This window comes from Anarhichas minor, unplaced genomic scaffold, assembly GCF_050575085.1.
Source record: "Anarhichas minor isolate MPS153535 unplaced genomic scaffold, ASM5057508v1 ptg000027l, whole genome shotgun sequence".
In the NCBI taxonomy this organism is placed as follows: Eukaryota; Metazoa; Chordata; class Actinopteri; order Perciformes; family Anarhichadidae; genus Anarhichas; species Anarhichas minor.
This window is the reverse complement of record NW_027466473.1, coordinates 20033828-20047637: the sequence shown is the minus strand read 5'-3', so window position 1 is coordinate 20047637 and position 13810 is coordinate 20033828. Positions and strand designations below refer to the sequence as shown.

The window sequence follows — 13810 nt, the reverse complement described above, 5'->3', positions numbered from 1 at the left end:
CTGTTCTGTCTTTATGAAGTCTGTTGTATCACGTCGCTTCATTTTGTGAACCCTTTATTATCTGCAGGCAAATAGCAAATTCTTCTTAGCACTTTACACCTGGCATTGAGCTTGAGTTTAGTTCTTGCACCATCTTTCTGTTATGCTTAACATAGTTTGACATCCTTATGACACTTGGCCCAGAAGCAGTATATTCCTTTATTTAAATTCAAGAATCCGATTCCTCATAAAACCTCTTACGACCTTTTTAACCTTATAGCAGCATTCTAAAGCAAACTGGCGTCTCTATACACAGATTCTGCATTCACGTGTAGAATCTGTATGCAACCGGCGAGTTAGCGAGTTAAAATGATTAAGCGCGTTGCGTTTTCATACGTTGTTGCCGTCGTAGGGAAAGAAAGCGCCTTTCGCCATAAAACAGGAAGTTGTTGTACTTTGTCAGACGTGCTCCAGATATCCCAGGTACCATAACCGATCCAGGCCTGAGGACATTTACATGCCAATAAACACTATAGTCCCGCTGCCTTTCATAACCCATGAACCGTTTGGTGTAAACTCTCGTTACACTCAGCAGAGTTCTTGCTTTATTTTTACCTGGCCTCGTCGACCGTCGTGCCACCATTACCCCCGATGTGCTTTAATTGTTCTGTTGGATTTGACTGGTTGAGATTAAGCAGATAATGTATGACAAAGCGGAAAATTCCTATATCTTAAATAATAAATAAGTGGGACCTTTTAATTTCAAATATGCAGCAGAAGTACAGCGGCTCTAGAGATGTCAGAGTGGTGGTTGTACTGTGTGCCTCAGCAGTAAATGTGTTGTGCTTGAAGGCAGAGACATGAAATCGTCCGTCCTCTCCTCAAAGCGCTGCTATCATCATTTTACGTTGTGAAGGCAAACTGCACATCTGTAATACATCTCTTATCATTGCCTCAGTGGCCATTTAAGCTGCATGTATTTTTGTGTGACGGGAGAAGAGAAAGAGGGGAGGGGAGTGTGCTTTCAAAATCCCCCTCAGACCGGCTTATATCATCACAGACTCTCCCTCAGCTTCCATTTCTTTCTTTTTTTTCTCTCCTTTTTCCAACGACGGTTGCAAAAAAGCCGCTTCAAATATCCCAAGCCTGGCACAAAAAAAGGCAGGATGTTTGATGAAGTTCACAGGAGCAGCCGAATATTTTGGAGGAATAAATTAGCAGTTTGGCTCTTTGGTGTTGTGCCAAGACTTCTGGGAAGTAATCCAGCACCTTGGAAAGACAAGATTTAGATGCCATATTGGATCCACCATAATTTGAGGTTAATTGAATTGGAAATCCCCTCTGCCTCACCCAAAATAAATAAATAAATACAATTCCCCAGTAGGGGATGAAGAACTGTATGAAAATATATCAGGTATTGGATTATTTATCTCCCTGGTTTCTGAACCAAAATAAACTGATAATGGTAAATTGTCATCAAAAACGCATTTCCCTCGTTGAACACTTGTGGAGCACAGCTGGCCACTCTGTGATGTGTCTTCTTCTTTACGTAGTTTTGGTGTTTGTGACTGAGTTCTAATTAATGGCTCAGAGGAAGATGCTACGCGTTGCTGAAGCAGAAACAGATGGAGGGCAGCGAATGTTCGAGTGTTTGGTAAATGGGGTCTCACGGTGGTGACCCAGGCATCGACGTTGTCTGAGCCCTCATCATGTCCTGGACTTCACATTCTAATAATGACTAATGTGTTTGCAGACGTCACCCTGCTCTCATTAGGGTGATTTATAGCCTCGCCAATTTTCAGTAAACCAGAGGAGCCATATTCCAATTTATTCCGGTCATATTAACCATTCACAATTAGACGCGGTAACCTTTCCCACTCCCCTCTCCTTGGCTGAATGTGCTGTAGATACAATACAAATGTTCTTTGTTTAATCTCACTGGCTGTCATTAGGAGTGTTCTGTAAGAATCCTCCCATGTAGGGCAAAAGTGTAGCCTGAATCAATCTCCAACTGGTTAATAGCCACCGGGCTGATTTATTGTCGTATTATGAAGCTGAAGGCTCGCCCTTTCCTTGAAAGGTGGCACCGACTCTATGGACGCCCTCAGCCTCTGTTTCAGTGTCAAAACCCCGCAGCACATATTTATGCTGTGATGAGTTTAATATAGAATAATTACATATTAGTTTTACAGGTGAATTCATTTAATTGAATATACTGTTTTTATTAAACAAACTGGTGACAAATTATACAGGTAAAATATATTATTTATTTTACTTCAATAGGAGCGCATTTGTTCATTACTTTAAATTAAATAGAATAAACATTCAAAAGACAACAGTATACATATTTAAAAGCGAAAAAGTACAACACATCCCATACTGTGGGCAGGTTTCAAACAGAATCTTTAAAAGCACAGTGCAGTCAAAGTATGAATGATGTATATCCTAATATTCTACTGGACCTCGGCTTACCATGTCTGTGTGCTGCGGCACAGTGGATTTGAAATGAAACAGTGTTGCTGACTTTCAGGTTTAAGGGTCCATCCATCCATTTCCTGCCGCTTATCCCGGATCGGGCCACGGTGGCAGCAGGCTAAGCTAAGCTAGTCCAGACTCTGCTCTCCCCAGCAACATTGTCCAGCTCCTCCCAGGGGGATCCAGACCCAGATGAGATGTATAATCTCTCCAGTGTGTTCTGGATTCTACCCCACGGTCTCCTACCAGTTGGGTTTGCCTGGAAAACTTCTAAAGTTAGGACACTTAAAAATCTCAGTATATTGGCACGAACATATAATATAGTGTCCTGTTAACCAGTACTTTATATAGTGCTTACAATATAACTTTGGGGACTATTAAAGGCCTACAGTTCCCACAATACGATGCAGATGTAAACACCCTCCAATCAACAATTAGCCCTCATCTTTATTGTCTTATTACAAATAAGTCACTTTACTTTTCAACTGCACTGCATGTTAATGAAGGATTTATCTTTGCTTTTGTTAATAATCCATCAGCTATCACAAAGCTATTGGCAGTAGCTTAAACACATGTGACTGGTTCATTTAAGACCAGACCACTTCAGGCAGGCTGCTTCCCGAATGGGGCCTTCAGGATTAACCAGCAGAGGCCTGTGTGACAGGTTGATAGACAGCATTCCTCACTCTGGTCTTGATTACTGCCCTGTTCTAATTTGTTTTGCTCTGCTTTAATAATGTCTAGTCAGTTCCACTCCGGTTGCGACTGCCTTTTCCGGGGAAGTAATGGTGGGTTTTGGTGCTGTTTGACTTGAGGTGATCGGCTGTTGTTTAATCAGGCTAATTACAAAATAAATCACAGGAGAGGGAAGGGAAATAAGGATGGAGGGAGAAAGTGGGAGAGACAGATCTGAGGACCTGCCGCCTTCGTGTTTGTTGGTTTTGGCCGGTCCTGCTGTCTTCGGTATCTCAGCTGTCCGTCGGAATCAGGCGTGTCACCCCGAGAGGCAGCTGCTGCCAAACGGCATCAAAACAGGCCAAGGACGAGCTGAGTGACGAAGCGGAGATGAAGAGAAGGAACAAGGGAGGGACAAAGAGGAGAGCCAGAATGAGGCAGGAAGGAAACAACAGAGTGCTGAGGTAAAGGCAGTCTGTCTGTCATTGTAACAGCTGCAGTTTAGCCTGAGAGCGTTTGAAAGGACTGCTGCCTTTCCTCCATCCCCTCCTCTGATATTCAGAATCCAATTAGGTGGTTGTGTTGGAGGGGGGTTGCTCAATGACAGTGGCCTATTTGTAAGACATGCTATCAATGAGGAACACCGACAGAGGCAATATTTTATTAATGTCTGCCTGTATTCTGCAAATAATGGACCTTTTTTGTGAGGCCTTACGCACTTTCTTTGTGTAGAAGTTTAAAAGCAGGTGCAGAAGTATATATATTTTCGTGTCAGAATTGAGTTACAGGGTGAAGGCTTCCATTGCATTACACAATTGGGCCGCTGATAGTGGAAATGTGTGTGTGTGTGTGTGTGTGTGCAAGCTGGTATTTTGGTCAAGGAGACCAATTTATCTGCCCGAGGTAATTGGACAGGTAAATGCATGACATTATCGCCAGATTCTCATGTCAGCATTTAAAAGCAGCACACAGGATTTGAAAATGCTTCAACTTCAATACTGTCTGACATGACTTTGAAGAACAGTTGGTAATAGTAGTAGTAGCAGTAAGTTGGTAACCCCATTTATTTGAAGAATAAAGATGGTGTTATTTTGATCAATATGAACAAGAGAGTAGTATAACCAACACTGCATGTATGGTGCTAAAACATGTCGGGCTGGGTATCCAAAAGGGTTCTCACTGAAGGGCCGAGGCTCCATCCAAAGATGTTTGCTTCGGAAGGACCCATTTATGAAGACTTGTTAGACTAATGGTCCCTTTCAAAAGCCCTTTTCATCAAACGAGTCCTTTTTGGAAGGAGTTCTCCAGAGATTGTTGGGCGCATGGGTGTGAAAAGATCCTGCCAGCCCACTCACCCAAAAACTGTGATTGTGAACCATGACTGTTTGGGTTTTTTGCTGCACCACATCAGCACCGGCCCTTGAGGAGCTTCGTGGAGCCCAAGGCTGCTGGAAGTGGGTCCCATGGCACCAGGCCAAACTGTGACACTAAAAGCATGGTTAGAAGAATTGCTAGAACCCCCTGGGTAGGTTCTGGTTAGCACTCTTCGAAGGTGGAAAGGTTCTGGATAGATCATCAAGAGAAGGTTCTGGGTAAAACAATAACATAGAAGGTTCCTCTGCAGAGCCTTTCATAGGGGGTTCTGGGTACAACCCTCTATGTTGGGTTCTAGATAGAACCCTCTTTAAAAGTTATTGGTGCAACATTTATTAAAGGTTCTACCAGGAACCAAACAGGATTCTCCTACGGGGACCATCCCTTTTATTAGTTATTTATTAAGAGTGTAGTGCCGATACGATATCTCAGTTTTGAAACTGTAATCGAAACCATACATTTCCCGATAACCCTCTTATAGGAATGTAAACATATCTCTAAAAAGTTCATAATTGAGTCCACATTTGACTTTAATGAGAACTATGCAATCAAAGAATCTGACCATTTGATGCCAGCCCCCCTCCTTAGTTTACCTGCTTAGTTTTTCTCACTTCTTGTCTATGGGATCATGGTTATGTTATTATTTGACACCGTAGACACTCAACAATTGAGCCAAGAGAGCCTAATATTGCTGTTTGGCATAACCAGAATGCACACCAAATGCATAAAAAAGGTTTGTCCTCAGCATTTATTAGTTTCTGACTCCAATGAAAGTGGGAAAAACAGTAAAATTCCACAAAACTACTGCATCTCCAATCAATTTTTCATGATTTTCTTGTGACTAGCTAGTGTAATATTTGTTTCACTCCCATTCACTGAGCCTCCTCTGAAACTGTTTGGAGCCCCCCTGGGGAGGCCTGTCTTGCACTTTGAAATTCTCTGTTGTAGACAACCTCTTTGGTTAAATGAAACGGTTTGTGTTCCAGACAGGCTGATAAAGAAAAACTGCTGAGTCATGTCTCTCTGGTGGAGGCGCGCACTCATTATCACACTATGGGCGTCTTATTTTTCACATGCCTCTGTTGTGTGTGTGTGTGTGTGTGTGTGTGTGTGTGTGTGTGTACACATGGTGGACAACATGATATCTGGAACCATTCTTTAAATGCAAATGAAGTTAAGCAACATGTTGAGGTCTGAAATAGAGATTGAAAAACAGGGAGATGATGGATTGTATTGGACAGATACCTTTACACATATCTTACATTTAAATAATTGCCTTTATCACAGTTAGGATTTTTCTCCGTAACAATGAATAAATAAAGTGCTAATACCACTTTAGTCGTCAGGGAAACGAAACCAGCTGGACCAGGGTTGATGATCAGTTTCATGGTGTTTCTCTGCGACGGTGTCTCGGCTTTGGAAACACGGCAACAGTAGTGGGACAGCGAATGAAACATGGCCTTGAGTCCGGTGTCCATTTTTTTTTTATTGACCTGTCAGAACTGACTTGACGTTTGAGCAGAAAGATTTACAGGCTCCATTTAGGAGCAGGATTGATTTCTTTCAAAGGCAGCTCTGAGGAGAGGTGGGAGAAAAATGTGCAGTATGTATAACCGTCTCTTTGATTGATTAATGCCTTCTTTCAGTTTCTGGTTTGACTTTTCTCTCTGCATCTCTATATGTTGTCACCTTCCAGTATATTTGCTGTTCGAGCAGAAGCAGCGGGACATTTATTGGCTCCTGCAGCTTGAGAAAGACTTGAAATCACTTTTGATCTGAACCGACTACCATGCCTTGCACCAATATCTCTTTCGACAAGAGTTTTTGAAATTATGTCATAAAAATTATTGCGTCGTGTTATTTTCTCGCTGACAATAAACTGAAGTGATAATTTGGCGCCGCAGTATCTGTAATACCCTCATAGGCTATTGTGAGTTCTGTCTGCTGAAACCATCGTGAGCATCACTGAAACACTGGTTTTATGAAGGGCTGATTTAATGTCATTCCTCTCGGTTGGATTCTTTCTCTTTAGGGTAACATTCTGTCTAATGACTATAGTAAAGATGTAAAAACAAAACAAAAAAATCTGAGTGCAGAAAGGTAAGTGATCTTTTTATTCCCAGTCTGAGTGAGAGTGTGATGTGGGCCTACAGGGAAACATTTCAGTCTGCAGCATGTGGCCTAGGCAGATGTCTCGTTTGATGGCGGCTGCTAATGGTTTAGTCTTCGTTTGATCTCCTTTGTAAGAGAGCATGGAAGTGAGGTTTTTGCCATTTGTTGACAACTTTCTGAAGCCTTGCTCTTTCATGTCACTACGGCCCATTTTACCCGATGACTCTATTGTGCTCTTTTGGTGACATTCACAAACATTTCACAATATTCACCGTTCTGATCACCGCCGTCTCTGTCTCCATCTCCGCAGAGCACCTAAAGGTGGCCCTCGAGGAGTACATGGTAAGGTTGCCCAAGGTTCGCATCCTGAGGACCAAGAAGAGGGAGGGGCTTATCAGGACTCGCCTGCTGGGAGCCGGCGCCGCCAAAGGAGAAGTCATCACCTTCCTGGACTCTCACTGTGAGTCCAACGTCAACTGGCTGCCTCCACTGCTGGGTGAGGAACACAAAAGCATGCACAATATCAGCATTACATGTCCACACTCTGCCTTTCGCATTGACATGAATCCTTATTGTAACCGTGTGATGAGTTGCCAAATGTGCATATTTTTTTGCTAAAAAGTCCTGATAAACGATAAAGTACAAGAAAGCAAATCTGATATTCAACTGTCGTCTTCATACCTCGCTAGATGAAATGTACAGTGTGTTCATACTGTAGAAAAACATGGACTTGCCATATGTTGGCCTTCTGAAGTTTACATCTTTGGCCATTAACTGTCTACCAACCCGTCTGCCTGCATCTGTGTCTCTCAGACCGAATCGCCCAGAACAGGAAGACGATCGTGTGTCCGATGATCGACGTGATCGACCACGACAACTTCGGCTACGAGACGCAGGCGGGGGACGCCATGCGAGGGGCGTTCGACTGGGAAATGTACTACAAGCGGATACCCATCCCTCCGGAGCTGCAGAAGGATGACCCCAGCGAACCCTTCGAGTGAGTGCAGATCATTTTTTTGACATTTTTGACTTCTTGCTAGAGGATTCTATCCTGATTATCTAATTGTGTCCGCTGCCCTGTTTCCACATTCATACACACATCGACTATTAAACTTTGCGTGCTGCACAGGACGGGCAATGAGAGGGCTGCTGTTTGGGGCTTAATAGTGTCCATAGCATTAGACTACATTTACGCTGAGCCGACGGTCAATCGGAAAATGCTCATTTTTTGTCTCCTTTTTGTCCGTCTGTCCACACTGAGCTGGCAGTTAAAAAGTGACCTTCAAACGTTAGTGTGGACGCAAGATGTTTTCAGATTGATCCACCTCGGTGTGGATGTAATCTACAGTAAGTGACAGTAGTCTTCCTCTGTTGGGCAACACATTTTACGAACACCAGGTTAAATGCAAATCTGTAACATATTTATGGGTTGTAGGTTTTTAGGAAGGATTCCTTGGTTCTCTACACATTATTTTCTTATTCTTCTTCCTCTTCGGGGAGAAGGATTATGGAGTCTGGCCAATAATTGGATGTTATTGTTCAGATCAATCATCGTAAGACGGTGATACAAACTTATTGGGTTATTGATTGTGTGTAATGATGTCAAGCTAATTTAATTTTAATTTGAAAAAATGAACACATTTGTTGTTGAGGGTTATTGGAAATACATAAATATTAACTGAGTGTGAAAATGTATTCTTGACCTGGAAAACAGTAGTTTGATTTCAGCAAGACGGTGAGATGCAGTCAAATACTCGAGGAAAACATGTGTATTTATACTGTTAACATCATTTGTGGTGCAAATTCAGCTTTTTTTGCAATTTGTAGATTTACAGAAAATGATTAAGTCGTCATTTATTGTGCAAAATGCAAAATTGCTGTTTCCAGTCTCTCAAATGTGAGGATTTGCTCCTTTTCTCTGTTTCATATCCTTGTTAAATGGATATTACGGCCTTCGGTCTGGTATTTCATTTTGTCACTTTGGGGGAATTCTGATTTCTCACAATTTGTGACATTCTACACTCAAAATGATGAATAGATGAATTGCAAAAACATAATCATTAACTCCAACATTAATCCATTGCAAACAGGACCAACCGCTTCCTCCACAAGCAGCACTTTCATGGCAGGTGACCTTTAAGTAATGGAAGCCAGAATAAATAAACTATTCCCAGAGACACATTTTGCCATTTGTACGGCCAAAAAGCTGCATGTAATGCCAGACACTCCATTTGTGAGCCCCGGGGGATTAGTTGGACAACGTTTCTCTATGTCTGGATGCCAAAGACTATTTGGGTGTCCTGGGAAATAGGTATCATCAGGCAGGGCGGCTGTGGTGCAGGAAGATAAGAGACTAAAGAAGAAGAAGTGAGCTGCAGAACAATCGGAATCAATCCTCATTTCGTGAATTAGTCTGCTCTTCTTGCCCAATGAAATGACCTTCATCAGTGCAAATCCAATTTGAGTCGCAAAGATTTTCATTTTCATTCTGATAGACATTGACGCAGCAGAGAATGAGGCACGGTGGGATGGCAAAATCCATCTCGGAGGTGTGTGTGTGTGTGTGTGTGTGTGTGTGTGTGTGTGTGTGTGTGTGTGGGAGTACGATTTTACCCCCGTTCTCATGCCTCTGTCACTGTCTCTTTTGTCAATGCCATCACCTCTCTCCCTGTCTCTTCTTTTCTTTCGACATGTCTCTCTCTCTCGTCCCTCCTCCTTCCTCTGGGCTTCAATGTTTCATTTAGCAATAAGCTGCAAGGTCAAGAGACTGAAATAGAGAATATCAACTGGAGCATTTCTAATTAGTCTAAATTGTGAGTTGGAATGTTCATGGTGCATTGAGTTGAATCTTTTTATCCTTCAGTGGACTAACACTTGCCAAGGAACAGTGACTTAGGAAGACCAGCAGGGATTTTTGTCCAGCTAAAAAAAAAGATGAATACCTGCTCCTGGCAAATGTTGTCAAAACACAAGCAGAACAATTTTAGAATAACATTGACAATAAAATAAATAAATTTAGAATTTAAATTAAGAGCTTTTCATCAAAGAATAAGTGAAGAGGAGTACAAATCTAACCAGACATTAAACCCAGACAGATTTTTTCTCAGTACAGAAATGGAGACTGTACAGTGAATCAGTTAAATAAGGACATGTGAATAAAATATAGCCTAACTGTAAGAAATAGTATTGTATCTATCTTTCTAGTTGTTTAAGAGCTGTTGAGGTCAGTGCAGTCACTGCTGGTCAATGGTGATTCAGTAGAACTGTTCACTGGCTGAAAGTAGAAGTCCACAGTTGTACTTTCCAAGTTAAATTTCACACTGTGGTTCCAAAGTGATTTCCTTCTCTGAAAAGCCAAAACGTAACATCAAAATGGTTAAGAAGGAGTACAAGAATTACGTTTTGACAAACTTAGCTGCAGGTTCCACAATCACTGTCGTCGATATTGAGCTTTTACCTCAGTGTGTGTGAACAGTAGCCACCAGGACTCTGTAAGGGGTCCCGCTACCTGACGGTCTGCCATAGCAGACTTTTCTGTGTGTGTGTGTTTGTTGTCAGATATTACTGTAATGGTAGTTTAAAAGACACAGTGGTGCTTTGACCTGAATTGGTTGGTATGTATTAAATAATTACATTATTCCAATGATACGTTGAGTAATAGAATAAGTATTATCAGTGATAAAGGGGAAAGTAAATATGAAAGGACTGCACTAGATGAGGTCTCTTATAAAATAAACAATAGACTGGTTTCCTAAAACATCTAAATATTTAATATTATTATTAAACATTGAAATGGTTTTCCGAGCCCAGTTAGCTGTTGAAGGTAAGCTAGCAAGACTTGCCAAAGCTAATTACCCCCCCTGCTAATTACTGCTGTCAAGTAAAAACTGCAGCTTTCAAATTCAAATGCTCACCCTGTGATGAATTCTGGTGTTTCTGGTGTTTTTGTTTCAACCTTCTCATTTTTTCATCCTTTTCTCTTTCCTGCATTTGAAAGCCAGCGTAAGCTGCTGCTGTGACAGTGATTAATTGTCCACGTAGTCGTTCGCTGTGTAAAGGCTCCGCAGATTATAAAAACCTTGAGGCAGAAAAGAAATATTCACATTTCCTCAAGTAATAATATTAAACCTCAGATTTAATAGCTGGTGACAAACAGCGGTCCAAGAGTTAACGCTGAAAGTAAACTGTTCATCGGCAAACATCTGTAGCCTGTGGCTGCTCATCTGGAGATTAAACAGGAACTGGTTGAGTTTAAATGATCCTCCATGTTCACCAGCTTCTTCTGAGTTGTGTGGTATCAGTGATGTACATCCAGAAGCCAGCGTCTTTTTTTTTTACCCTGCACAACTTCAGAGGTGAGCTACTACCCATAACACGTCTCTGTGCATAGATCCACAGAGACGTGTATCTTTGTAATACTTCATAGATCGATGCAGAGACCTCCTGTCTCTCTTTCTACCACTGGTGCCCGGATGAGAAGCTGTTCAATACATTCAGTTCCTCTGGAGGGAGGAGCTCCCTCTGCACTCTGAGCTGAGGACCATTATGTTTCACAAGTAGTTTGTCATACAGGTCAGAATTCACCACGGTTGAGATGGGTTATTTAGTGTTGCACTGTGCAGACTGTCACTGGGTTTCTAAACACATGCAGGTGCCCACAGCAGACTCTGACTCACAGCCTGTAAACGGTAATAAAACATTAGTCAGAACTGCATTTCTCTTGATTCATTCAATAATCTGGTCAGAAATAGGTTCTTGTTATTTACCAGTTTATATTATCAACCTGAGCTATGCAGCATGAGAGCCTGTGTACAAACCTGGCTTGTTAAAGGAAAACAAATTGAGGCTGAGCACAGTAATGACATTTATGAATCACACACCTTCTTTTGTGTGTACTGTCAGAAGAATTTAATCTGTGGACCGACGCCCTGATCAACATCATGTCAGTGCACTGGCAGAGCACACCACCAAGTGAAAATATGTTGAACATGTTTCATTATTAGATGTTCATCTCCTATAGGCTTTAAAGTTGGCTCTTAAATCTTGGTAGTTTCGTCATTTTGTCCTTTTCACAAATTGTCACACAAACCTCGTGAAAACAAAATGGAAAAGAAGTCCTTTGGACTATTCCTCGGTGGACAAAGAATATTAGATAAGATAGAAACACAAATAAATCTGGATTTAATATTATTATCCCTGTCCTTACTGCATTTGTCATGTCAGTCTGCTTCACTGTACTCCGTCTCCTCTGCTGAGACAGTCAAACACAGTCTCTGTCTCTGGCACTATATTTACTCTAACATTTTCATTTTCCTTTAAAATAAAAACCCACAATGGAACAAAAAAGTATCGTGAATAGCACGTCCACAACTTTCTGCAGACAACCCCACAATGCAATGTGTCACATACCTGCCCGTGATGACGCAAGTGTGTGAAATGTTGATATTCGGGTCAGGGTTAGGTTTCGGCTTTCTATCAAGTAAAGCTGTTGAGTGTGTATTGTTCAGGGAGAACACACTCGGCCCTCCCTTTCTCTCTGTGTCTGACTCTGTCCACGATCCCTCAGTAATCTTCATACAACCAGAACTCTCAGCGCTGCCTCTGTTACTATCACCCACACACGGTACACACTGACAACCATGCAGCGCTCGATGGCAACAACCAATAATCCCCATAACGGTTATCCTAAATGCAACAGCACCCAGAGTAGAGCATCTTATGTGCATTTTGGTTGTGATGATATAAAGATGGACCTTAAATGTCACATTGTCCACTTCCTGACGCCCCTTCCTCTAACAAGTTGTCCGTCTGTCCGGTCCTTTCTCTTGAACGCATTATCTCAGGAACACCTTGAGGGAATTTCTTCACATTTGACATTTTGGGAGTGACTGTGTAAACCTCTGTGTCCTGCAGGTCACCGGTGATGGCAGGTGGACTGTTTGCTGTGGACAGGAAGTGGTTCTGGGAGCTGGGAGGATATGACTCGGGGCTGGAGATCTGGGGAGGAGAACAGTACGAGATCTCCTTCAAGGTAAAAACACGAACACACAACACCACCTCACACGGAGCTACTGTAACGGATGAGTGTCGAACATATGTAATAGTGTCACTTCGTGAGGATGTTGAATGTGTGTCTCTAATTCCATAAAGTGGGAGGGTCCTTCCATGTTTTATGTTGGGAGTCAGTCTATTTCTACTGGATATTGCAAACTATTATTGGATACATGTAGAATATAATGAGCACTCTGAACTATGTGTTCTTTTGTTATGAACGTGAGCAATATTTAACTTTGCTAAACTTTCTTTATTGTAAGTTACATTGTATGAATAAATATGGAACAGTTTTGACTGATTTATTAATTGATTAGATTTTGATCACCATCTGCCGCGTGTTCAATATTTTAGTTCCCATTAATTGCACACTCATATCTTTTGCATGCTTAGTTTGCATACAGCAGCACTTATAGTAGCAGTTCTAATTAAGATAGATATAGAGAGAAAGATGTATTTAGCTATTATGGGATACATTATTTTCTTGGTGCTGTAATGATAGTTGTTATTTTAAATACTCTGCTCATATTGTGCAGTTTTTATGTAAAGTACATCACAGAATGGGACTGGCAGGGTTGTTGGATCTTTGCGCACATGACATATATGTCCTTGTTTTTTCCCAGAGCTCCTACTTAACGAGCAATTACTCATTTAGAGCTGAGATGCATCTACATTGTGACACTGCATTGCTTTTTAAAGGAGGAAAGAGTGTTCCACATGTTTCTCCTAACGAGTCATTTGTTTATTCACAGCTCTTCAACTAAATAGCTAAAGAAGAAAAAAATATGTTGAGCCCATGAAACGTTCCTCATTATGGTTTCCACTCTTGTTTCAGTCATTTGAGCTGAACATACTCTGCTGCATGGAGGACTCTCTACATTAATCATATTCAGAATACCATATTAGATCATGCTTTTGTCTGGTGCTTCAGCATGAATTATTCTATCGTGCAGCCGTAACTGCTCGCGACTTGGCCAGCATGTTAAGAACTAGTCTCCCCCTCTGCTGCCTCTGTCAGCGGGCTCTGGACGGACAAAACGGCACGTCACAATAATTGAATTCTGGTTTGAACGGCTAAGGACTTTTGTCGTCTCACTCAATTAAGCACAAAGGCCACTGCTGGGTAATTTGATTTGATTGGACA

At 41.7% G+C, this 13810-nt stretch overlaps 1 protein-coding gene across 1 annotated transcript in view; it reads left to right on the top strand.

Annotated features, from left to right (window-relative positions):
• The window catches only part of galnt10 (UDP-N-acetyl-alpha-D-galactosamine:polypeptide N-acetylgalactosaminyltransferase 10 (GalNAc-T10)), a 73427-nt gene that overhangs the window by 43106 nt on the left and 16511 nt on the right, over positions 1–13810 (top strand). The window contains exons 5-7 of the mRNA XM_076102368.1: positions 6926–7111; positions 7429–7612; positions 12529–12646. Coding sequence (XP_075958483.1) covers positions 6926–7111; positions 7429–7612; positions 12529–12646 — 488 coding nt within the window. The remainder of the gene's footprint in view (positions 1–6925; positions 7112–7428; positions 7613–12528; positions 12647–13810) is intronic.